Source organism: Macaca fascicularis, chromosome 7, assembly GCF_037993035.2.
Source record: "Macaca fascicularis isolate 582-1 chromosome 7, T2T-MFA8v1.1".
NCBI classification, from domain to species: domain Eukaryota; kingdom Metazoa; phylum Chordata; class Mammalia; order Primates; family Cercopithecidae; genus Macaca; species Macaca fascicularis.
Window position 1 is genome coordinate 121,779,965 of NC_088381.1, and position 25,138 is coordinate 121,805,102.

General features: G+C 46.3%; 2 protein-coding genes across 5 annotated transcripts; one reads left to right on the forward strand and one right to left on the reverse strand.

Annotated features, from left to right (window-relative positions):
* Positions 1 to 10,619: 10,619 nt before the first annotated feature.
* Positions 10,620 to 17,680, reverse strand: BMP4 (bone morphogenetic protein 4). Of its 4 annotated transcripts, none has more exons than XM_015453801.4 (4): positions 17,614 to 17,680; positions 14,150 to 14,274; positions 12,745 to 13,068; positions 10,620 to 11,780 (listed from the first exon to the last, which is right to left on the reverse strand). In XM_015453801.4, the coding sequence occupies exons 1-4, from the start codon at positions 17,673 to 17,675 to the stop codon at positions 10,924 to 10,926; spliced, it is 1,368 nt and encodes a 455-aa protein (XP_015309287.2). In that variant the 5' UTR covers positions 17,676 to 17,680; the 3' UTR covers positions 10,620 to 10,923. The 4 variants fall into 4 exon arrangements, with proteins under 4 accessions (XP_015309287.2, XP_005561341.1, XP_005561340.1 ...); XM_005561284.5 differs by having other exon boundaries at positions 12,745 to 13,121; XM_005561283.5 differs by having other exon boundaries at positions 12,745 to 13,121; positions 17,405 to 17,680.
* On the forward strand, positions 14,484 to 23,563 carry LOC135971983 (uncharacterized). The gene is made up of 2 exons (XM_065548823.2): positions 14,484 to 17,181; positions 23,064 to 23,563. The coding sequence occupies exon 1, from the start codon at positions 15,522 to 15,524 to the stop codon at positions 16,209 to 16,211; it is 690 nt and encodes a 229-aa protein (XP_065404895.1). The 5' UTR covers positions 14,484 to 15,521; the 3' UTR covers positions 16,212 to 17,181; positions 23,064 to 23,563.
* Positions 23,564 to 25,138: the final 1,575 nt, after the last annotated feature.

Below are 25,138 nucleotides of genomic sequence, written 5' to 3' on the forward strand. Positions count from 1 at the left end.
ACAGAACCAGTTTTCTCTCCTCAGTGCAAGCAAGTTCCAATCTCTTCTTTTGTCAACTTTTTGATGTTACAGATAAAATATTGCAACAAAAACATGAAATGAAATGTAATTTGCTTTATTGCAAATTAAATTTGTCTAGCTATGATTAGTGGACGTGTGCACATTTTACATTGGTGTAATTGATGAGCACCTATTTTGTGTTTTGCTCTTTTCATTTAATATGATATGATAAACACAAGTCCAGATATTGATGTTATTTACAGTATTGCCATTTTTAATAGTCTAGACTGATTGTTTCTAATCTTTTGCTATTATAACTGATGTTTATAACAAATCTATTAAAGAAAAACTACCGTTTTCCTCTTCAGATTATTTCTATGAGGTGTGTTTTCCACAATGTCAAAGAGCATAAGCAATTTTATAGCTCTTATTTCAGCTCACTTGCATTCTCAAAAACAAATAAATTGAATCATTTACAGAAACATCAGCAATTGATGGATGTAATTACATGGGCTGCTTAGAATAACCTTTGAGTTGTAATGTAAACTTTAAGTTGGATGAATTTGCATTGTAATTGCTAGTGACATTATGCATTTTTCAAGCAATAATTTAAAATTTGTGTTTTCTTTTGCATAACACAGTATTTCTCAAAACGTGATCTGTGTAATATTTTCTCTCCCTCCCCCTCTCCGTCACCCCTACTCCATCTCTATCCCTTTCTCTATCTCTTAAAATCTCTCTGAATAAAATTATATTGCATTCATTTTATGTGGCAAGCACTTCATGTAGAGACAGGATGTTCTAATAAAGACAAGAGGGGTAACGTCCCACCCCTCATGGAGCTTTCATTGCAGTGAGGAGATGCTACACATTCATACACATAAACGTACCCATACACAGAGTGAAAAATTCATAGAACCTTCCATGAAGAAGACAGAACAGAGGCATGCGGGTGAGCATGCTGGATGGAGCAGTCGTTTTAGAGTAGCACATCAGAGAAGGCCTCACTGGGGAGGAGACATTTGAGCTGAAAACTGAACAACAAGAAGGCCAGCCTGTGAAGATCTTGCAGAAGAGCCTTGCAGGCAGAGGGGACAGCAGACAGAAGAACATCCAAGGCAAGAATGAATGAATGTACATGGTAGTTAAAGAACAGAAAGAAGGCTGGTATGGCTGGAATGTAGTTAACAAGGGAAGAAGAAGCATCAAGTACCATCGGAGAGATAGGCCAGGGCCAACTGTGCATTGGCCTTGCAGGTTCGGGAATGTGAGGAACAAAAAGGAGTACTGAGGTTAGGTAAGTTGAAGCATCACTGGGTTGGCGAAAGCTAGGCAGGTTTCTTACTATGGGATTTCTCGAAAACTTTAAAATATAATGCTCATTGTAAATTTTCAAGTCAGTAATACACATCACAGTGTTTTCCAAATACGTTTCATCATGGCATCCTTTTTTTCAGAAACGAACTCTTGAGACTATTGTTTCAAGGAAAATGAGTTGGGGTACACAGGTCAAAAACAAAAACAAGCAGGGGCTGGCAACCTATAGCTTTCAGGCCAAACACAGCCTACCACCTGTGTTTTACCATCTGTGAACTAAGAATAGTTTTTACATTTTTAAACAGTCTTTAAAAATCAAAAGAATATTTCACAACAAGCAAAAATTATATGAAGTTCAAGTTTCCATGTCCATAAAATTTTACTGGGACACAGCCATATGCATTTGTTTACTACTCTCTACAACTGCTTTTGTGCTAGGACTGGTAGAGTTCAGTAGTTGCCACAGAGGCCTTTAGGTCCATAAGGCCTAAAATATGAACTATCTGGCCCCTTATGGAAAAAGTTTGCCAATATCTGGTCTACAGCATCTGTTGTTACTTTAACTGCAAATCTTCATATGACCTGGGATTATAGCCATAATTTATATATTTTATAGTAAATATTTATCAAGTACTCATCATGTTCCATACTCTGGTTTTCGCTTTCTACATTCATTTTTATTACATTTTGCTGTAATTTTTTTTTAATTCTACTTATCAAACCTAGTTTCTTTAAACTTCTGATAACGCCCTCAATTTCATAAGTAGTCTGAATGTGTGTGTTTATTTGATAGATTTGGATACTAGGCAATTCGATTTTCCCATACTTAAAAATAGAGCTTCCTATACTTAAAAATATGATTAGCTCTTTAATATGTTTAGACATTTCTGAAGTTTAGTGTAACATACACATCTATATTAAATCACTTTTGCATGCTATGTACCAAGTAGCATTTTTAGTAATTCTTATATGCCTGTCTTGCTCCCAGTGTGTCAGATGTTAAATTCTAATCGTATTTTAAATATATTTCTGAACTATCTGCTTATCCACCAATCTATTTTTTTCAATGATAGCCTAATAACGAAGACTTTTAAAAATTGTCATTTTGTATACATCTGCCAAGACAAGGAGACTATTGTTACCTTAAAATTTGGGGGCATATTCTTCCCCATTTATTGGTCCATGTGAATATCTTTCAAGTTCCATTAAATATGTTTAAAGAAATTTTAGTTAGTGTTGCATTAAATTAACCTAGGGAGCATTTTCTTTTCATTATAATATAATTTTCCCACCAATGGTCAGACTTTTGTCTATGTACATATCCATGTCTTTAAAACAAAACAAAACAAACAAACAAACAAAAAAACTTTCCCAGCATTATAACACAGAGATAGAATGAATTCTTTTATAAAAATTTGTGTGGGTACATAGTAGACATATATATTTATTGGGTACATGAGATATTTTGATACCGGCATGCAATGCATAATAATCACGACACAGAAAATGGGGTATCCATCCCCCCAAGCACTTATCCCCTATGTTACAAAAATCCAATTACACTCGTTTGGTTATTTTTAAATATACAATTATTATTGACTATAGTCACCCCGTTGTGTTACCAAATACTAGGTCTTATTCATTCTCTCTAATTAATTTGTTTGTACTGATTAACATTTCTCATTCTCCTCCATGGAATGAATTCTTTATAAATGCATGTTTATGTTAGTAAAAACTTTGTTATTTAAAATTCTGTTGGGGGAGATAAATTTTGTCAAAATTCTATATTTAATTATAGACATACAACCTAAATACATTTTCACTGTAAACTACTCTAGGGAAAACAGAAGACCCCTCCTGATTCTCCCCTACCCCATCACATACACAACACAGAGCCCTGCTTCTCCTAGAGAAGGCTAGAAACTTTGTCAATGGACTGAATAACGCAGAATAGGCCACAGACCATTTTGTTTTGCTTCTTGTTCCCATCCACCAACATTTTCCTAGATTTACTTTTCTTCGGGTCCCTATGACTTGTCATATAACATTAGTGATCTTAGGGAGATATAGCTAGAATTATATTCTCCCACAAATGCTCAAAATGTAAGTTTATCTTCTAGCAGCCAAACTTTTGTATTTTTACAATTGCCCCTTTTTATCGACAGGGCTTATTAAACATCCGGTTTCTTCCCTCAGATCCCTGTGACTAATCTCCCAATTTGGAAAGAATAGACACTTAAAAGAACTACCAGTAGATTCGATGCTAATTAGAACCCTGGATTGTTCAATCTTCTAGAATGCTGAAAAGTCCCCTTTATTTACAGTGTTCCATCTGTAAGGTGGAGCACATTTGGTTAAAATAAATTACGAGCTAGTTCTAGAGAATTGCTAAGTGACAAGCAAATAAACAATAACCTACATACAGAGTAGGTCCTCAGAGACTGTGATTTAGGTGCATAGATGAGTTTGGGTGGAATAAGCAGGACAGCCAAGTGGGAAACATAACACCAAGGTAAATGTGTATAATTCCCAGGCAAAGTGTCACGAATCTATTAAAAATCACCTCCCTGATTCATTAAAAATAAAAAGTGATGTCTGTAAAGGGGAAGAGGGATGTTGGTGGAGTCTGCTGTTTGTTTTTCTGGAGTTTTCATCTGCAAGTCTACACTAACTTGCCAAAACAAACAATGTTAGCAAAACTGCCCTCTCAGCAGCTATACACTAAATCCTACCGCTCTTCGATCCGGAAAAGCTGGTCAATTTCAAGATAGATAATGAGCAAAACAGTATGACATTTTGGGGTTTAGGGGAGGGGAAAGGTTGATCAAACCCACTTACCACGCTGCGGAGTTTTGAAAGACTGTGGGAAAAGTGACTTTCCTTGTTAACAATCCCCCACCCCCTCCTTCGAGCTAAATGGAATGCTTTGCTATGCAAATAACAAGTCTGATCTCAGAGGAAGTAAAAGACTCAGGATAGTAAAAGGAACTCACCTTTTGGAGGTGAATTAACTCTTTTAAGGTACCATTGAACAAATTACTTCTCCATGCTCTAAAAATTCTTAGTGCCCTAAAACCTCAAAATCGCCTGAGATTAATTTGCTCCTTGGAGGGTCAGGCCTCATAAAGAGTGAGTCCCTCTGGAAAAACATCTTTTGTCTGCCCTTGTTAAGGTACACAAAAGAAGCATGTGGAAATCACTCAGCAACTCGACATTTGTGGCTGACCCCAACCAACTGGAATCTGAGGGTTGAAAGTGTCAAGGTCAGTCTGAACCTAGTAACCTAGCTGTTTGAATAGGTTTCAATTTGGTAATTACTGTATTTAGATAATTCGGCCTCCCTTTCCCACTACCCTTCATTACCAAGAAAACCAGTGCAAAAAATCAAAGCATGAAAATGAGAGACACACGTTGAGTCCAATAGGAAATTGCTCAACTCAGTGGCTTCTGAGTGCATGAGACAGAGACCTTTTAAGCATGTCTTTCCTTCCCCAGGTTGCAACTGACTTTCTCCAGGGAAGGAACATATTCCCAAGTTGATCAAATCATGCGGATGCAAAAGTCTTCCAATGCGCTCAGTCAACAAAAATGTCTGAGCCTGGGATGTCAGGTAACCCACTTTTCAGAATACTTAAATCACACAAAGGAGCATTCTGTTTAATAGTGGGACCACAATGCTTAAGCTGAGCCTTAAGAAGTCAGTAAGAATCTTAATAAGATTTGGACATGATGCCCACAGCCCTGATACTATGTCCAGGCTGCTTAAAATTGCTTGAGGTTAAACATTTAAGTTTTATACCCAGCCAACTTTCTAACAAAGGAGTGGAGGTGATCCACAATGACATATGTATAAACCATACATTTAGGATTTAAGATATGTTAAGGTTATAATGGTAATCCGAAATTAAGAAAAACAGAACACAAATGTAAACATATGAACAAAGACTAGAAGAAAACAAAAACCTAAGTAGTTGTTTTAGGAGGATGAGATTGTCAGTAAATTCGCTCTCTCAAAAAAGAATCTGAATGTCATTTTACTACAGTTTAGAAACAATAGAAGGAAAAAGATAGTTGTGTATATCCAGCTGGAAGGAAACATTGCAATTGGACATTAAATGCTTGGGTCTGAGCTTTCTGGAGCTAAGTTAACACTTTGGGTTATGCAGCTCTCACTGACCAATTAAAGAAGGGGTATAAATCAGTTCTCAAAAGATACACATTTTTCTACATTTGAATTATAAATGAATTCAGGGAACATTGGGTATAATCTTAACCATACCACCCCTCATCTCTTTCTCTCTGATAAGGTACATATCTTTGACCTCTTTGCCCGGGTCCTACCTCAGAAACAGACTGCTTTGAAAACCAAATGACAAGGATTAAAAGATTAAATCAGCATGAAGCTTGAGTTGAACACAGTTGTACATTTTCTTAACTCAATCGTGGACAACTATATGCAGGATGGAATCACTTGCTGGTACCTTAGGGAGACAGAAATAATTACAGGACTAAACTATTGAGTCTAGTCGATTAAAATCTCAATCAGTGTGCTCTGGACTGTTTAGAGAATTATCTGCTGATGAGGGCTTCAGTTAATAAAACTGGAAAAAACATATTGCTAAACTACCAATAATGAAATTTTGCAAAACTAGAATCTACTTGCACTTGGCTACCAGGTTCCAGGATTTGGGGTGGGGAACTTTGTAGTCATTTAAAAATATTTTTGCTAGAAATCAAGCTATAAAAAGTTAAAAGAGATCAATGAGATCTTTGCTTTGGAAAATGTGGCAAAACTCAAAGCTGGACTTCAGAAATTCTCATTAGTAACACAACGCAGCAAATTATTCTTCCATCTTGTCTTCTTTTCCTCAAATTTCACATTTTTGAGGTAAACATTTTGAAATCCTATAGTATTTTCTCAATTGTTTGTTCTGAACAGCATACTGTAACTTTTATATTTTCACTTAGTTTATAAAGAATATTTTGAAGAGCAAGAGAAAGCAGAAACAACTGGAACTTGCTGCAGTTAATGCTTTAAATAAAGTGAATTATGAATAGTAATTTCAAATGGCTTCCAAGCTGAAAAAAAATTTTAGATTTTTTTCTACAATTGACTCAACGTTGCACACCTTGCACTTTTGACTCCTTTTTCAAAATAATTTCTGTGGGCTTTTTTTGTTGTTGTTTTGTTGTTGTTGTTTTTTAACATTAGAGCAATTCTACATTTTTCCTAAAATCAGCCACTTTTCTCCACTGGTGAGCATTGCAGTTCTGTTTGTTTATTCTGCCATTAGGTGCTAAATGCATAGGGAAATGAGATCCTTGCAATCCCACCCAGACCACATTTCTAATCACTCTGAATTTAATTTTCAGTTATAGTTTTCAGAATTGTGCTAGTTTGTATCACATGGTAACCCTGAATAACTTTCCATCAATTCTAATTTGGCAGTCCACCAGTTATCCTAAATTCCTCTAGGGAATACTAATAACCTTCTGATTCCCAGGTAATGTAAGGTCACCAACGTTGCATTTGTATTACTCTTTTCCTTTTCAAAAGAGAGTATGTGAATAGTTTGTAAAATTTGTTCTGTGTTGAAGCAAAAGTATCTTTGATGACAAATAGTTGGGAGACCTGGGCCTCGGATGAGCTTTCTGCTCCTGGCTGGGTGGATACGGTGAGTCCCCGGCCAGAGGCCCTGCGGAGGTCAGCTAAGGTGCTGTCATTCTGTATCCCGGACTTGGCATCTCATTTCTGAAAGCAATCGTCCACCTCCACTCTCGCACACCTGTAGCCTCTCCCGTTCACCTCCGTCCCCCGACTGTCGGGGAGCGGAGACCTACCTGTAGTTCAGCTGGGACCCAGGGCTCTCCGCATCCCCGAGGGGCCCGAGACAGCGGCTCAGCCTCCAGGGCCAGTCTGCAGGTCCGACCCTCACCCAGCGGGCCTGTTTCCCACTCGCCCATGTCCCCGCTCCCATTGAGTCACCCCCATATGCAGGCCACTGTGAGCTCGGAGGCAAGAGAGCCTCGCTCCCTAATTCCCACTCTCTGTCCCCTACAGAAAATCCCTAAAGGTCTCGACCCTTCTTACGCCCCTCCACCCCGGGGAGCCTTCCCCTGCAGACTCCACTCTTCTGCGCGGCCGTTTGACCCCATTTCGCATGAAATCAGCCGAGCGACAGCCCCGAGGACCAGCGAGCGCTAATCAGATCCGTCTGTCTCTGCAGAGCTTCACCTGAGCCCCGGGTCCTCTAGGGCTGATGAGCGGGCCGGCTCTCGGGCCCAGGCTGGGGGACCCGCAGTCCACGGTCTGCGGGGATGGGGAGGGGTGGCCGCCCGCCGCGTGGCTCCCGCGGGCCGTCGCCAGGTGCACGGTCCCCCTGGTCCCCCGCAGGGAGGACGCCCCCTGGTGCCCCCGCCGCCGCCGAGCCCGGGAGCGCCTGAGCGGGCGGGAGGCGGGGCCGGCGAGGCCGGATCTTGACGCCGGTCCAAGGCCGGGTGACTATTGGGGTCTGCCAGCCCCGCGGACGCGCCGAGCCCTCTCACTGTGGCGCTGCCCGGCGGCGAGGGGGCTGGTGGAACCAAGCATGGTCAAGACAGAAAACAAAGTCAGCAGGTCACCTGGCAGGTTCTGGGCGAATTATGCAACGAAAGCAGGGGAATGTTTGATGCGTCCCTCCCCACTCCACCCCCCATTTTTTTTTTTTTTTTTTTTTTTTTTTTTTTGCTCTTAAGCTCCTAGGAAGCCGGTTCCAGTTTAAGGGTTGGATAGGGATCGACCAAGCTGCTCCTCTGATGTGGTTACGACTTTGCCGAACTGCGCAAGGGCGAGCTTCCCTCCCCATCTTTCTTTTAAGTAATGGGACCATTACTCTGGAGGAAAAAAAAAAAACAAAACATGAATGGGGCGAAATGGTAGGCTTGATCCAAAAGCAATGCCGAGAATCACCCTACGACTTCCATAAGGTACTGAACTGAATATTAGGCAAAAATATTAAATGCCGAAACCTGAATTAAATAATCTCCACACACATCCTTTTTTTTTTTTTTTTTTTTTAATCTCCCCCGGCCTCAGGACTAAGCTTTCAAACAGAATTTAAAGAGTTAACGCTGGCCATAGTTCTTTGTTTTCCATGCTAACATTTGTGGCATTAGGACTATTTTGTTAACTAGGTATACGCAATTCACAGAATTTCACGGTAAATTCCCCAGACCAAATATTTGGCTGAACAAATAAACAACATTATCCATTCCTGAAAATAAGCCAGTAGGAAGGGGGGAGGACGGGGGAAGGGGTTGGTTTCTAGAAACTGGACAGCCACAGGGCTCAGTACTGGCCCTAGGATAATTTGTTCAAGTGCTGGAGATCTACTGGTTCCCTTTCAATGACATTGACATTTCAGAAAGTTGCTAGAAATTGGGCAAAACAAAATGAGGTTGCCTGAGGGGAATCCATAATGGGCTTCCCTAAATGATTTATTTGAGCTTCATACCATTAATCAAAGGGGCAGCGACCTGGGGGGCTGGAGGGGTGGGGGGAAGGATCCCTTTTTGCGGGGAGTTTTGGAGGGACTGTGGAGTCTTGCTGCCTTTGCCTGGGGCTCTGATCTCTTCTCTCCACCTGCGCTCTCCGGGGAGCTGGGGTTTTGGCAACCACCCTGCTTCGATTTTTATTGGTTTCCACTAAGCTGCTTCTTTTGGAGGAGTGTAGGACTTCAGTAATTAAAAACAAAAATGAATCCTGCTTCACCCACCTCACTTCCAAGAGCATATGTAAGAAAGAGTGTGTGTACAAGAATGCAAGGGTGCACACCCCACACAGAAAAATGCAAACGCCAGGAGTGTGCACCACACATTCTTTGGGTGCACACACCACCAGAAACAGCAGTACTACCGCTCATATCTACATCTCCATGATGGAGAAATGTGCTATCAGCCTTCCCCCACAGACACCATACAAAGACACTATTTCTGCCCCAAAGGGATCCATAGGGATCTTGGTCTGTACTGGCTCACTTCATATGTGTGAATTTTCTCAGCACACATATGAAATGAGCCAGCACAGACCAAGATTCAGGGCTTAATTTAGTTGTTGGTGGCAAGTAGAAAAAGCAAAGGCCTCTCCTCTGCTCCTCTTAATCCCTACACCCGTCATTCCAGAAAGGCATTTGTCTGCCTGCTGGGAGCCCTTAACTGAGGGTACATTAGCATCCTCCTTTTTTTAACTCTGTCCAAAAATTGAGCTTTTGCTTTTAAGAAACCCTAACACAGAACATCAGCTCTACCTCTTTCTGCCCAAGGGAAGAGAGTATGGGGGAGGCAGTACAGAGAGAAAAGGAGAGTTGACATTTGACTCAAGAGATTTGTGTATAATAGTGGGACACCTTCACAGTGCCTGCTTAGAAATTCTGACCCTTTAGTATCTAACCCCATTGTCAACCCCCACCTAGCCCAATCTGTTGGGATCCTAAACTTGATGAAGGCCTTTACAGAGGACAAGGGAAAATGTCAAGAAACAATGGGAAATTATATCATGTGGTATATTAAAACAGTAATCAACAAACTTCTTGAAGGTAGGGTATATTATTTGTTCCAAAAAAAAAAAAAAAAAAAAAAAGACGAAATAGCAGTGCATGCCTGTAATCCCAAAGAGGCTGAAATGAGAAGATTGCTTGAGCCCAAGAGTTCAAGACCAGCCTGGGGCAACAGAGAGAGAACCTGTTCCCCCCCCCCACAAAAAAAAGACAAAAACAAAAGAGTCCTCCCTGGAGAGAAAAAAAATTTTTTTAAACATGCCTTCACACACACATTATGATGTGAGTGTGCAAATTAGTTCTGATTTGGAAATATCACATTGGTGCCTGTAATAACTGGAGATACTCTGAGGTATCATAAAAGCAGAGGTGGGTAATCATTTTTCTAGAGTTAAGACCTCATCACACTCAGCTGTGATACGCCTCAACAGGTGAGTGAAACAGAAGATGTACAAGGGGCCCAAAATGAAGTCTTTAATCTGACCTACACTCCTTTCATCCCAGTATTTCTCCAAGGCATGTGTCATCCAGATGGGAGAGGATACTGTGTCCTTGTTAACATTAAATAGAAATGGAAAACAATTCATGCTGGCAATTACCATCTCTCTCTGTGAACAGTTTACTTCCTGTCCCTACAACTTAACCACCTCCAGGTACCACCTTTTGACTTCCATCCAGCCTCCAACTCACCTCAACAGAAAAAAGCCTCATTCAAAAGAGATGAGCCCAAAGGAAAAGAGAGAGGATTAAAGAGAAAAAAAGCCATGATTTACCTTTAAAATAATGACTCATTTTATTTTTTCTTTTAATATGTAGTTATAAATATATTTTGTCAAAATATATGATCAATATGGTCAAAACATTTGCACGTAAAGTCATAAATAAGGTCAAGGTGAATGTTTAGGGTTTTCTTCCTTTTTTTTTTTTTTTTTTTAAAATAAAAGTCCAGCTATAAGGAAGCAGTCTGTGTAGTGTGTGGGTGAGTGGATGAGAATGTGTGTGTGTATGTGTGTGGTGTGTGTGTGTGTTGTGTATATCTGTCTGTCTGTCTATCCTCAAGGACTGCCTGATCTCAGCGGCACCCACATCCCTCTACTACCATCTCCTGATAATTTTTCAGTACCACTTTATCATACTCATCCAGGTACAGCATGGAGATGGCACTCAGTTCAGTGGGCACACAACAGGCTTTGGGGATACTGGAATTGACAGAATTGACCAGGGTCTGCACAATGGCATGGTTGGTTGAGTTGAGGTGGTCAGCCAGTGGAAAGGGGCAGTCCCCATGGCAGTAGAAGGCCTGGTAGCCTGGTGGGGCCACAATCCAGTCATTCCAGCCCACATCGCTGAAGTCCACATAGAGCGAGTGGCGCCGGCAGTTCTTATTCTTCTTCCGGGCCCGCTGTGGGTGATGCTTAGGACTACGCTTGGCCCTCCGGCGTCGGGTCAAGGCATGGCCCCGGCCATCATGGCCAAAGGTGACCAGGAGGGGCCGGAGCTGGGCCCAATTCCCACTCCCTTGAGGTAACGATCGGCTAATCCTGACATGCTGGCCCTGGTGGGTCCGAGTCTGATGGAGGTGAGTCACCTCAATGGCCAGCCCATAGTTTGGCTGCTTCTCCCGGGTCCAGCGAAGGACCGCAGGGCTCACATCAAAAGTTTCCCACCGTGTCACATTGTGGTGGACCAGTCTCGTGTCCAGTAGTCGTGTGATGAGGTGCCCAGGCACCACTTCTGCTGGGGGCTTCATAACCTCATAAATGTTTATACGGTGGAAGCCCCGTTCCCAATCAGGGCCCTGGTCCACCTGCTCCCGGAAGAGCCGAAGCTCTGCAGAGGAGATCACCTCGTTCTCTGGGATGCTGCTGAGGTTAAAGAGGAAACGAAAAGCAGAGTTTTCACTGGTCCCTGGGATGTTCTCCAGATGTTCTAGGCACAGTTAGGAAGGAAGGGGAAAAGAAAAAGCACATGAACTTTTTTCAAAGATGGAAGAGTCAAGAGAGAGCTCAGGGTTGGGCGATGAATGGTGAATTCTGCTTATGCAGGGAAAACCTACTGGGGGGAAATAAGCATACCCCTTAATTTGAAGGAGCAGATAAGTGGGGCAGCTAGCAAACCAGCAAAATGTAGCTAGCATTTCTCAAGCACCAAAGACAGAAACTACCTCCCAGCCTCCTTGACATGTCTAATAATTTCCATGTGCCAACTCCTCTAGGGCACCACCATCAGACTCCTCTTTTAAAACCCCCCCTTGGTTTTGTGTCCACAGTTTTCTTTACAAGTGGTTGTAAAGAAAAAGAGGGGCCAACAGAGCACAGGCAGGAGGAAACATGCACACAACCACCTTCTCCCTCTTCCACTATTGAGTATGTTACTAAACATTTCCCCAGCGATCTTGGAAACACAGAGCATGCCTTGTTGATCATGTTACAGAGGGGAAAATAAATTCCAACACAGTAATGATGCTGGTGGATTAATAACTCAGATTTACTTTGGAAAAGAAACATCCGCTAGGAAACATTCAGATCGGATTACAAGGCCCCTATTGAATAAACCCGACAAACACACAGCTGTAATATTAAATTCAGTAGGTGCTTTGAAAAAAACGGGCAGAAAACCCAGCAGAAAAGGCTTTGATATAGCAAAAACACACCGCTGGGGCTAGCCCACGTCTGAGTGCTGTCATTCCCCTTCCCCTGAACACCTCCCCCTCTGTCTCCAAAAAATAAGTTCGGTGGCAGCTCTGCAAATTCTTGGAGGTAAGGAGCTCTGTTCCTCAGCCTCCTGGATTGGGGCTTTGATGTAACCCGAACTCTTCTTCCCCAGGGCTTTCACTGCCCCTCTAGCCAGTCTCACTAGCCCTCCCCCACGCAGACTGGGGGAACAGACTGACCTTCGTGGTGGAAGCTCCTCACGGTGTTAGCCCGGCTGGCCGGGCGCTCAGGATACTCCAGACCAGCGCTGTGGATCTGCTCTTCCTCCTCCTCCCCAGACTGAAGCCGGTAAAGATCCCGCATGTAATCCGGAATGACGGCACTCTTGCTAGGCTGCGGGCGGCGGCGCAGCCCGAACATCTGCAGAAGTGTCGCCTCGAAGTCCCGCAGGAGCTCATGGCTCTGCCCTGAGCGGCGTCCTCCCGCGTGGCCCTGAATCTCGGCGACTTTTTTCTTCCCCGTCTCAGGTATCAAACTAGCATGGCTCGCGCCTCCTAGCAGGACTTGGCATAATAAAACGACCATCAGCATTCGGTTACCAGGAATCATGGTGTCTCTGGGGAGGGGGAGGGGAGTGGAAGGTTAGAGAATAAATAAACACCAATAAATAGGGAGAAATAGATGTGTCTGCATATGCATTTAGGGCTAGAAATGGAGGGGCAAGATGGAAAGCAGGTCAGAAAGATCAAGTTTGTGTCTTCTCCCTCACACCACCCCCCCCACCACCACCCACCAGCTGCAGCCATGCACGGCCTGAAAGTAAGAATTGCCCTGTAATTACTTGGTCTAACTTGTTTACAGTCAAATAACCCCAAATCAGATAGCCTCCATCCTGTTAATCTTTTTTTGTCCTAACTGCTATCTGAGCCATGATCTCAGCTTGGCTTCTTCAAGGATAAACAGTTAACATTGAGGGGGTAAAAAGGGGTGGGGGAGGGAGAATTAGAATGACATTGCTCTCCACTTTAGACCTTCAGCTTCCCTCCCTTTTCCTCCACCCTCAGAGCCCAACTTTCACAACTTCCAGTTGGTTCAGAGCCAGAGGGAGGGAAAGTGAGAGGCAGGGGCTGGGCGAAGACAGAGGGCGACAGGATCCAGAAACCGAGAAGGTGGTCTAGGAGCTAACCGAGTGGCTTGAAGGCTTATTGTATTGTGGCCGATGACTTTGAAATACTCAGCCAAAAGTGCCTGATCGTGCCCGCTCACCCCCAGGAGAAACCTCTGTGAGTTTTGACAAGACAGTGGGAATGCTCCACTGAGACACTGGGTGCTCCCCCAGGCAAGTAGGGTAGGGGAAGGGAGTGGTTAGCCCTCAAGGTACAACCCCGGGCTTTCATCTCTTTAGCTCCCTCGCGCTCCCCTTTCTTGCAACGCTGAGAGGGCGAGTGCGCGCCAGCAACACTTTAAAAGGAACCAGTACGCTTCGAGCGCCCCGGCTGCAGGGCCAAGAAGGGAGCGACAGTGCTGCCAGGGAGCAGAGTGTGGACATTGCAAGGGAGGTCCGACGGAAGGGACAGCCGGCGAGCAGGGGTGGTGAGGGCAGAGTGAATTCCCGGGAGGGGGAAGGAAGAGGTGTCTACTCACTGACAGAAAACAAGGCATATAATAACAGTCCATGATTCTTGACAGCCAATCTTGAACAAACTTGCTGGAAAGGCTCAGGGAAGCTGCAGCAGTGCGTTGCTCGGGATGGCACTACAGAATGGCTCCTAAAAGGAATATTTGAATATAATGAGACTCCGGCGCAGACAGACTCTGTTTTTCTTCCAGCCCCTCGGAGTCACGTGAGCGCCGAGGCCCCTCCCGCGGCGGGCGGCGAAAGGGCCTGCGCGCCCTCCCCTCCTCCACAGCCCCCCGCCCCTCGCGGGCCCGCCCCCTCCAGGCGAGGCCAACCTCCGCGCCCGCCGCCCGAGCCTCTGCGGTCCGGGAGGAGCTCCCGGCGGCGCTCGGCAGAGCCCTCGGCCGGTGCCTCGCGGCCGCCGCGCTCCCCAGACTCAGGGCGCAGCGCGCGGAGAACCCGGTTCTCGGCGCGTTGCGTCGGACTGGGCCCCCACGCCAGGCCACCTGAAGCCAGAGGATTTGGGGCGCACTGAAGGGACTGCGTCTTGCAGCTCGAACCCTGCTTAAGTGGGGGCCGGGAGCGAGGTCGGGAAAGTCTCACCCGCCCAAAGCCTCACCACCGAGAGGCACTTAAAAAGGAAAGCGCCGAGGGACCCTGCACACGCGCGTATACACACACACACAAGCAAATACGAGCTCCCCGCCACTTCCTCCCCAGGGTCTCCACAAGGCCAAATATTGCTCCCAATGACAGCCAGTCACCCCTTGGCGAACGCCTGCTAAGGCTCCGAAGAGCGGGGCCACCGATCTAGCTCCCGGCTGAAAGCTGCCGACCTTGTCACGCACGGGGCCGGGAATGGGCGGGGGGCGTTAGAGGGTGATCGCTGTGGGAAAGTGAGAGGGAGCGGTTGCTAATCATTGCTCCAGGTCCATTACGGAGAATCCCCAAACCAAGTCGGCCGCTGCGTGGCCCCTCTCCCCCGGCAAAGCAGACCCCGAAGAAGCCATTCCAGGCGGAGGGACAGACGCCGGGGCTCGCAGCTCCGGGCAGATTCAGAGAGAGGCGTCGCTGCAGAAAGGACGCATCACAGTTTTCAGATCTTAATGTCGCCGAGGTTTTACAACTCCCAACCCGGCGCAGAAAGGAAATCCCACCATGTTCCCGAGAGTCGAGAAAACCGTGAACAGCTTTCGGCCTGCGCTCGACCTCTGCGTCTGCGTCTCTCTCGCCTCGGCTTGGCTTATTTTTTAAACCACCACACTCCTTCCCCCCGCCACTTCCTTCCCCCACCCCCTTCCTCCGTTGCACCAGCAGCAGAGTCGCAGCAAATACTCCTTCAAGAATTTTACCTACCTACAGCTCAAGCGATTACTAGGATGTACTGACTAATTGAAGATGCTGCGGCGCGCGTGGGTCGCTCAGAGCAAGGGCCTCTTCGAAAACCCGACTCGTCGCAACTCAGCGTTCGCAGGGCCGGGCGTGCCAGGTCGCCCCCGGGACCCTGGCCCCATGACTCCTGCCCCAAAGCCCACTCCACCCGATCTCCCTTTCCTGAGGCTGTTCCTGGTTGCCGCTTTGGTCGCTCTGGAGCTCAAGGGCTCGGGTTGCCTGCCGCCCCACTCTCCACGCAAAAACTTGGTTTTCTTCTTAGGGGCACTTGCAGGTAGACTTGGAGGAAGAAGAGTAAAGGATCGAGCAGCTCAGCCCTCCCTCCCGACGGTGGATGCCCGGCGTCGACCGACACCTCAGGTCCGGGTGCGGAGGCCGCGGGCGCCCCTGCGCGACCGTCCGTGCCCCGCAAGAGCTGCGCGGCTTTCGCCTTTGCTGGTCCCGCGCCACCGCTGGGGCGGACTGCGAAAGGGTTGGGAAGAGCAAAGGGTTTTTTTTGTTTTGTTTGAGACGCAGAAGCCCTTTAAAAAGCCCGGCGAGGACAGATCCAGAAGTAGAGAAAGGAGACGGAGGCAAGCTGGTGCCCGCAAGGCAGAGGGACAGTGGAAGGGGCGGGCGCCCGGGATCCCCGGAAAACCCTCGGCCCCAAGGAATCTCCTGGGGCGGGAGCACGCGGTTCTAAAACCGAGAGGATAGGGAGGGGAAGGGGGAGTTGCCTTTCAATTTCGGACTCACCAGGATTCATCTCTCATCACATTTTTCTTCTCAAATTTTTAAATCGAAAAGATAAAAGCCAAAAGAACTTTCATCCCCAGAACTTTTTCTTGGGGGAAAGGAATGCAACTCGGGGTGGTTGTCCTTCACTTCCCTACCCGAATCTTCTCCTAATGCCGAAATGTGTTTACAGGTAGCCTCAGTTTACCAACTATGTATCTTTTGGGGTGTTTACGTCTCACAAAGCCTTCAACTCATAAACCGCGATCCTTGAAAACCATCCTCCAAAGAAGTGCTTAGGAGGCGTCTGAGGCCCCCGGACCAACTCCCGCTGGAAAAAGCCTGCAGGGACCCGGGAATCACGGGATCCTTTCCCGTCGGTTCCGGGCCGGGAGGGCCAGGAAGAGCCGCGCGTCCGCCTTTCGTCCCGCCAGGAACTCCCCATAGGACACGACACCGCAGGAACGCGCGTCCTGGGAGCCCCTGGGATCCTGGCGGTCGTCTCTACAGACCCTACACCATGAAATGATAGAGGGGAGGCTCCTTTGGTTCCGCAAGTCGACGAAAATAGCTCGTGGAGAAGGCGCCTCCTGCAACTGCAGTTCGCAAGCTCTCGGGGCGCCCCGCCAGCTGGGGGCCAGATTGGGTGACACTCCCCTCGACGCAGCCTCCGGAGCGGCGCGCACTCTCCAGAGGCCAGCAAGACTGCGCTCTCTACCGCAGAACCAGCTCCAGCTAGGTGTTCTCTCCCCATCTCGCCGTCGCTCTGCCCCCTCACTCTCTCCGGACCTCAGAGCCGGCTCTTTCCTTCCTCCTCCCGCCCTTTCCGTCCGGGGATCGCAACCTCCAGCCCGTGGGCAACGCGTTCAGCCCAAGACCCCACAGTTTTTCCCAACGACCCCCTACCAAGGGCTTCTCTTGCTTCTGTTCTCCTGCCCCGCACTTCCCAAAGGTGAGAATCTCCCAGGGACTGCTGGACAGAGAAGGCCTGGGCAAGGGCAGCAGCCGGTATTTAAAGGTATTTCAGCGCCAGCATCCCCACCTCCAGTACCATTATAGGAAAATAATTAGGCCACCTTTTGCCTCGGTCACAGCCTGAGTCCCCAGCTTATTCCCCCCAAGGAGGCTCCTAGACCCCCTCTGCCTGTCTCCCCTCACCAGGTAGCCTTGCTCACCATAGGTCCCTGCAGTAGCGGGCTCGCCAGCAGCAGCTCCTGGGGACCTCTGAACGGTTGTAGTGAACCTGGGCGAGGGCCGGGGACTGGGGCGCTGCAGGCTCGAGACAGCTTGGACGGGAATCCCATCGGGGAGACAGGCTAGATACTCAGCCCGAGCAGCAGCGGCGTCTCAGGCTCGCGTCCCTCGGCTCGGATGCCACACTCACCTAGCTTCCGGGCCGGGCTCCGCGCTCCTTCCCTCCCTCCCTCCTCCTCTGCCTTCTCGCATCTTCCTTCCTCCTCTTTCCCTCCCTCGCTTTCTTTCTTTCCTTCCTCCTCCTCTTCCCCGGCGGCCCCTCCCTTCTTCCCTCCTCCCTCGCTCGCCTCCCTTTCTGGGGATGGGAGCCCCGCCCACATCCTCCCCTCCAGCCTCCCGACCTCGCCTAGCAGGCCCGGGTCCCGGAAGCCCAGGCAGCGCCCGAGTCCGCAGCTGCCGTCCGAGCTGGGACGCCGATGCCTCCAGCTCTGGGAAGCGGCTGGGGCTCACCTGGGGACCACGTGCGGAGGTACTAGAAAGCATGCACCGACTAGTCGCTGTACCTTCCAAAAATACCCATGGGAGTCTGGGCTTCCCTGAGTTTAGTGTAACTGCTGCCCAAACTGATGATTAAAACACTGAGTAATCACCATTTACCCTGAGTAATTAGAGATAATGAAACACCTCTAAAATCAGGTTATGGAGAAAGGAGCTGTTGGATCGGTTTAAAAGGTGGCCTTCCATAAACTGTTAAAGGATTTCCAAACGTTGAGAAACAGGCTGTGTGCAGACTGTGTGCCAGTGAGAGATACCTCTTGGGCTGTTAAAAGGTGAATTTCCTTCCAAAACATTCTTCAAGTGCGTTTTGTGGAACGCCTTGGTGATGACCCTGAGGTAGACCCCAGTAAACGAGCTCACTTGCCTCCTCCCCACGAGGCCAAAAGACAGAGGTGGCCTGCAGACAGGCTGAGGCCACGTTTTTACAGTTAGAAAAATCTGTTTCTAGCTCAGAAGCCGTCTTAAGAACCGACACAGCAGTTATTTTTGTTGGTGGTGTTATGGTTGATGTTGATTTTTTTGTTCATTTTTGGTGTACCTAAGAATCCTGACACTCCAGGAGTATCAGGTGGTTATCCAAGGAGATAACCACAGAAGCAATAACCTTTTAGGCCACAGCAAGACAAGAAAAGATGCCCCTTGGTCTGTTTTCAAAGAGGGGAGATGAGGAATTGGCCCTTTCATATAAAAACATTTTAGTAATCATATTAGCAGGGAGGTGGAATATGGTGGCTTTTAAACCTTCCCAAACAGGAACTAATTTCACACACTGCCTCGGATGGAGCTGTGAGGGAGCTATCAGCCTCATCTCTCTGTTTTACAAACAAGGAAAGGAAGGACTACCAGGTTAAAGGGACTTGCCCAGATCTCTGAAGTAAATCACAGCCTCTGCTCCAGAGCTAATGCTTCAGGGAGGGGTTGAGGCTCACAGCCTGAGCTCCAGGTAGCCAGGGGAGTGCTGGAAGACTGAGCATTTCCTGTCCTGGATTTCTTTCCCTGGGACAGACATGACACTTTACTGTCTCCGCAAAGCATTTAGGTCTTTACTTAAACAGATATTGGCCCCGGGTGTCGCATCTATAAAAACTTTACATTTATACACCTTCAATATTTAAAAAACAAGAACTGCTTCCTGTGTGGAACACAGATTACAAAGGGTGTGAAATACCTGAGATCAGAAAAGCAACTGTCAGAGCAAGGCCAAGACATCCTGCCATCTTTTCCCGGCCTAGGTCTTTTGACCTAATAATGCACCAAACAACAGAAACAAGCTGTAGGGCTTTGGGCAAGTCTTTTCATTCCTGTGAGTGTCAGTTTTCTCATCTGCAGAATGAAAGGATTGGGCCAGATCATCTGCATGCTCCCTTTATATTTGAAAATGATTTGATTATTTAATTGTAATTTTAGCCAACATACATCTTCTTTCATTTTAAATCACTCCTGAGTTGACTTTCTCTAAGAACTTCTGATTAAAACAGGACAGGGCAATAACACCACCCCAAAAGGATGACAAAATATATCTCCAGCTTCCAAATACTCAAAATCACAATTAATTATTAAAAATAATAACAGAAAATTAAAACTCCATTAAATAGTTACCTAATGTTCCTCCTGCAGTACCAGGCATTGTGCTCCTTTAGCACAGTACCTGAAGTAAGGACAGATTAAATGCTCACTGAACCCCTAAATCAATCACTATTGTTTTAATCATTAACAAAATGTGTTTCTTAATATTTAAACTCAGAAACAGCAGTGATATGCTGTTCTTAAAGGCAGGACTTTATTTTATTTTAAAGAACAAATGTCGTTTTGGGTTTTTTTTAATTCCAAAGGTTTTTGAATGACAGTTTTTGTCTCATTTTGCTGCAGCCCAGACAATAAAGTGGCCACTGATTGGCCCATCCATGAGTCTGTGACACTCACAGTCCAGGAGTTTCCAATTAAGCTACCCAACACACCTTGTTTAGACCCCTGATACGAATCTTCAGATATATGATGAGAGAACTCAGCTTTAGTTCTCTTGGGACAGCTTTATTTCTCTCCCCATATTTTAGATGGGTGCAAGCCATCTGTTATCAACTGCTTTTACCCACTCTTCCTCTTTCCCCCCTTACTCGTGCCAAAGAACTAATTACTTGTTGGTTAGAGAGCTAAATCAACCACAGCCTAGTGATCAGAGTTGGTGAGAAGAATCAGTTTAGTTATTTTCCCTATCTCAAACTTACCTGTGAATTTTCATGTTTTTATAGAACATGGTAGATAGACCAAATAAAACTGTACCCTTAAAGCATATTGATGAAGAGGAGAAACCCACCATAATTCAGGAGCAACTATTGCTCCTATGCTGCTACTGCTGAATGGAGGGCATTCCTTTGTTGGATCTTTCCTGGAGAACATCAAGAAAGAGTGGCTGGTCAATAGCCTGTCGGCGAGCCCTTGGGACAGCCTTTTTCAAAGTATGTTCTCAGGACTGTAAGCCTCAGAGTAGGGTGGGGGTGCAGATAAAATGCAGATTTCCTGGCCCTGCCCCAGATCTGGACCCAGAAATCTGTATATTTCACAAGGTTCTCTGGTCATTCTGAGCACACTAAAGCTTGAGAGCTACTGTGGATTTTTTTTTTTTTTTTTGAGATGAATTTTGGCTCTTATTGCCCAGGCTGGAGTGCAATGGCATAATCTCAACTCACCACAACCTCCACCTCCCAGGTTCAAGCGATTCTCCTGCCTCAGCCTCCCGAGTAGCTGGGATTACAGGCATGTGCCACCACGCCCGGCTAATATTTTGTATTTTTACTAGAGACAGGGTTTCTACATGTTGGTCAGGCTGGTCTCGAAATCCTGACCTCAGGTGATCCACCCACCTCGGCCTCCCAAAGTGCTGGGATTACAGGCGTGAGCCACGGTGCCCAGCCACTGAGAGCTACTGTTTTAAAAGCTATTTTGCTTCCATTTTCTATGCTGATAAGTGCCATTAAAAGGCTGGTACCAAGACATCATTAAACAGGCAAGGAATATGCTTGGCTTGAGTTTTATAAACTGTTAAATGTGGCAATTATAGTATCACTATGCCCTGAACACACCAAATAGGTCTATGCAAGTGAAAAGATAATCCTATGGATACAATAGCCCTTAATTCCCCATCCCCAGTTAAGAACCACATCAGGTCTTCAAACCTTCTTTGCCAATTAGGTGTCTGGTGAAGCTATGGAAGGAATTCCCAGAGTCATTGCTGAGTTTTGAGAGGCAATAAGCTAGATCAATTGGAATTGGAATTCGAATTGGAAGTGATCTCTGAAATTGGCCAGAAATATTAGTTTTCCTCTTAATATTTATCATATGTTATATATTTGCCCTATAGATCTCTAGCCCTTACAACAACCCTTATAAAATCTCTTTCCTACAGATGAGAATCTGAAGTTTAGAGAGGCTTTGTAAGTTGCTCAAGGTCACAAAGCTAGAAGGTGGTGGACCCCAAGTCCAAACCATGTCAGTCTCTCCTCTCCCTGGACCTGCAGGTGGGGGAGCAAGTGAGGGGTATTGTGGATAGATCCCCGAGGCTTATCCTGGAAGCTTTCCCCAGGCCAAGGCACCAGCTGCTGCTCCATCCTGGCAGCATGCTATTACCAGGAATTTCAGGATATCTTCCCAAGTTCTTAGATAACAAAATAAAATCAAGACCTAGAAGTTTGTTTCTTCCTGACGTTCCTATATAAGCCCACCTTAGGGCAAGACTTTTATGTGACCTTTCCTGAGAAAAAGGTTATGATCTTGAGAAAGGAGCTAATTATCTCTGCTGGGTCCAAGTCTCCTCATTGTAAAATGTGGAGCTTGAACAGGATCCTCACAGGTCTTTCTCAGGCCCCAGAATACAGAGACAATATAACCTGGTCGTTAAAATCACAGTCAAATTTCTTAATCTCCAGTGTCCACTCATTATGTTTTGTCTATGTAGATCTGACCCATGAACACAGCTCTGCCAAGATAACTACTCACTGTCAAAATCATACCTACTCTGAGCAATTAGTTTTTACTAATAGTCTGAGACTGAATGACATGTCCAAAAAGCATTTTCCGTCTGAGTTTTCGGATTCCTAACACCTCTAACTTTTAATAATTTTTTTCCCTGTCCCTCAGGCTAAAACATAAACTCATTTTCTTTCTTTCTGGTCTAAAGATGAACTTTTAACCCAATTGCACAAGTTGTTCCTTCTCTAAACATTTAATATTGTTGCCAACCTTTGGTATGCCTCACTCAAACTAAATAATACTGGATGCTGATATTTTCTCATGACAAAAAGAAAATCTAATACTATTTCGTTTCCTTATGTTTTAAATTACTGCCTTGCTACTTTCTGGAATATGGTCCTTTCTAGAAAAACCCTTCAATATTAACATCCAAGCCGGGCGTGGTGGCTCATGCCTGTAATCCCAGCACTTTGGGAGGCCGAGGCCAGCGGATCCCGAGGTCAGGAGATCGAGACCATCCTGGCTAACACGGTGAAACCCCGTCTCTACTAAAAATACAAAAACTTAGCCGGGTGTGGTGGCGGGCACCTGTAGTCCCAGCTACTCAGGAGGCTGAGGCAGGAGAATGGCATGAACCCAGGAGGCAGAGCTTGCAGTGAGCTGAGATCGCCCCACTGCACTCCAGCCTGGGCAATAGAGTGAGACTGTGTCTCAAAAACAAACAAACAAACAAGCAAAAAACCAAGCAAACAAACAAACAAAAAATCCAAAATAGACAGAGACTTCTAAATGAACCCCCAGTGATATCAGACAGATGAAAAGACTTTTTATGTCATAACATGTTTAATATGTGGATGGCAGAACAGGGCATGGATATGGAAAGTCTTTCTTTTCTAGGGAATGATCAGGATGGGATTGACATGCAATGACAGATTTTTGGGTTTTGACTATTCTCACTTTCCTCTCCTAAAAAAATAGTCGACGGTACTCACTCAATTCTACAACAGGGATGCTGTTTGAAAATAAATTCTTTTAGAGGATATCAAAAAGATTAAACCTTGAAATGTCTTTGTTTTGTGCTCATACGTCCTTCTCATTCTCTTTTTCTGACCCTAGTGTGCGGGAACAGTGTGACCTAAACAAGAACATAGTGTCACTATAGGATGAGTGACACTTGGAAGCAGAGGCAGAGTGCTACATGGACACCTGACTGTACCAAATGGTTATTGTGGTTTCCCAATCAGATGCCAATTGTGGAATACCAGCTAATATTCTACCCTCAATTCATGCTAAAAGCTTTCCAGTCTTTCTCAAGGAAACCTGTCCAAAGGGATATGTGATCCAAGGAATTGTTACTGTATAAGTAAAACTTGGATGTTTTTACTAATAGTCCACATATTTCACAGCCCTTTGGTGGAGAGCCTTTTTCATTAATGTTCTGTTCAAGAATAATTGCATAGTATTTATAATCCTCTCAGGGATTAAGTATAGATGTAACATACAACTCAAAAATGCTTGTTGATGTTCACTTTGTAAAAATTCATCAAGTTGTTTACTTGATATTCATGCACTTTCTTTTTGTGTTATATATTTTTTAATTAAATGCTTATGGAAACTATGCTTTTAAAATGATTTTTTAAAAGTTATTTTCTTTGACCATTAGTTGAAGCCCACTAGCAATACACAATGTTTGGAGCCAAATGGTTGGGCAGGGCAAAACCAGGGGGAGCCTATTCTATGGTCCTCTGGTGGCCACAGCACCTGAGAAACTAATATGTGGCTTCAGGAAATCCACTCTGGGGCCACAGAAGAAAGAACAGTTGTACCAACCAAGGCCTAGCCTCGGGACTGGTACAGTCCATGGTAGAAGGCAAGATGTCTGACACAATCCTGGCATGTTCCTTAAACTCTTGGGAGGGCTGGTAACCACTGGACCAGAACAGAAGCTCCTGGAGTAATCTGAGACTTGTGCTCAGCTCTTCCCTTCCTTGGCTTCTCTTGCTAAGAAGCTCAGACTGGCACTGCAAACCATCAATCTCTGGGCCGAAATGGCAAGGTCATCAGATATGTATTTCTTAGGATAAAAATGCAGGAAGGTAAAACTTCATCCAAAACAGATAACAGTTTAAGAGAAAGAAATGGGCTCCACCCCCAGATTCTGGGAGCCCGGGGCTTAGGAGATGGGCTGGGGAAAGGATGGTGATAGAGAAAATGGGACTCCCAAGTGACTGTCTTGGTCCCTCACCACAGCTGAATCCCAGCTTTGATGCAGAGAGATGGAGTCAAGTGCATGTGACCGGGCTTTGACCCTTTTCAGAATCTTGCACCCACAGGGCCAGGCTCAGAGATTGTGCAAACTCAGTTTCAGGGAGTCAGAGAAATCGAAGAGAGGTGTTGAGAGGCGGGGCTGCAAGAAAAGTATGAGGTAAGGGGTTGAAGGAGGGAGTCCTGCTCTTGAGGAGCAGCCCTGATGCACACTCCACTCACCTCCTCCAGGCAGAAGAAGAACAAGGTGTGCACGCGGGGAAGTTCGGAGGCCCGCTTCGTCTTTCTAGACTGCAGCTGCGCCAACATGCTGGGGACACGAGGATCACCAGTCCGAGTACCTCCCCACCCCTCCCTGAGCCAGCTAAGGAGAACAACTTCCCAGCTCCTTATCCTCATTCCCTCCCTTATCACGCGCAGACTGGACTTCTCTGATATCCCCTAATGTAAAGAAACATCCGCGTGCTCCGCCGATGCCCCAGGGCCACCGGAAGAGAGCAGTGGGGTGTGAGAACTAGGCTGTTTCCAGTGGCTGGTGGGCGCGGGGGAGCGACTACTGCGCCCTCCCCTTGGGCATTCCTCTCCGGTCCCTGAGGCGACGCCCTAGTAAGCCTCCACGGACGTCAGCGAAGGGTGGGTGGAGGGTCACCCTGACCGCGCCCCACAGCTGGGCCCTGCGCTCTGCCCACCGCCACGCCACCTTCACCGCGCGATGCCGGCACTCCCGCCTTTCTCTTGCCCTCGTTATTTTTAGTTCGGCTGCTGCACCTCCCTGCTTGCAACAGCTCGCCCCGCTCTCAGACTCGTTTTGCAGGATTTGTGCCCCCGGTGGCTAACCTGATCCGCACTTGAATAAACAGCGAGCGCCCGGGCAACCTGGGCGAGCCACCCGCGCGGAATTTGCATCCATCCGCACCAGAGGTTCC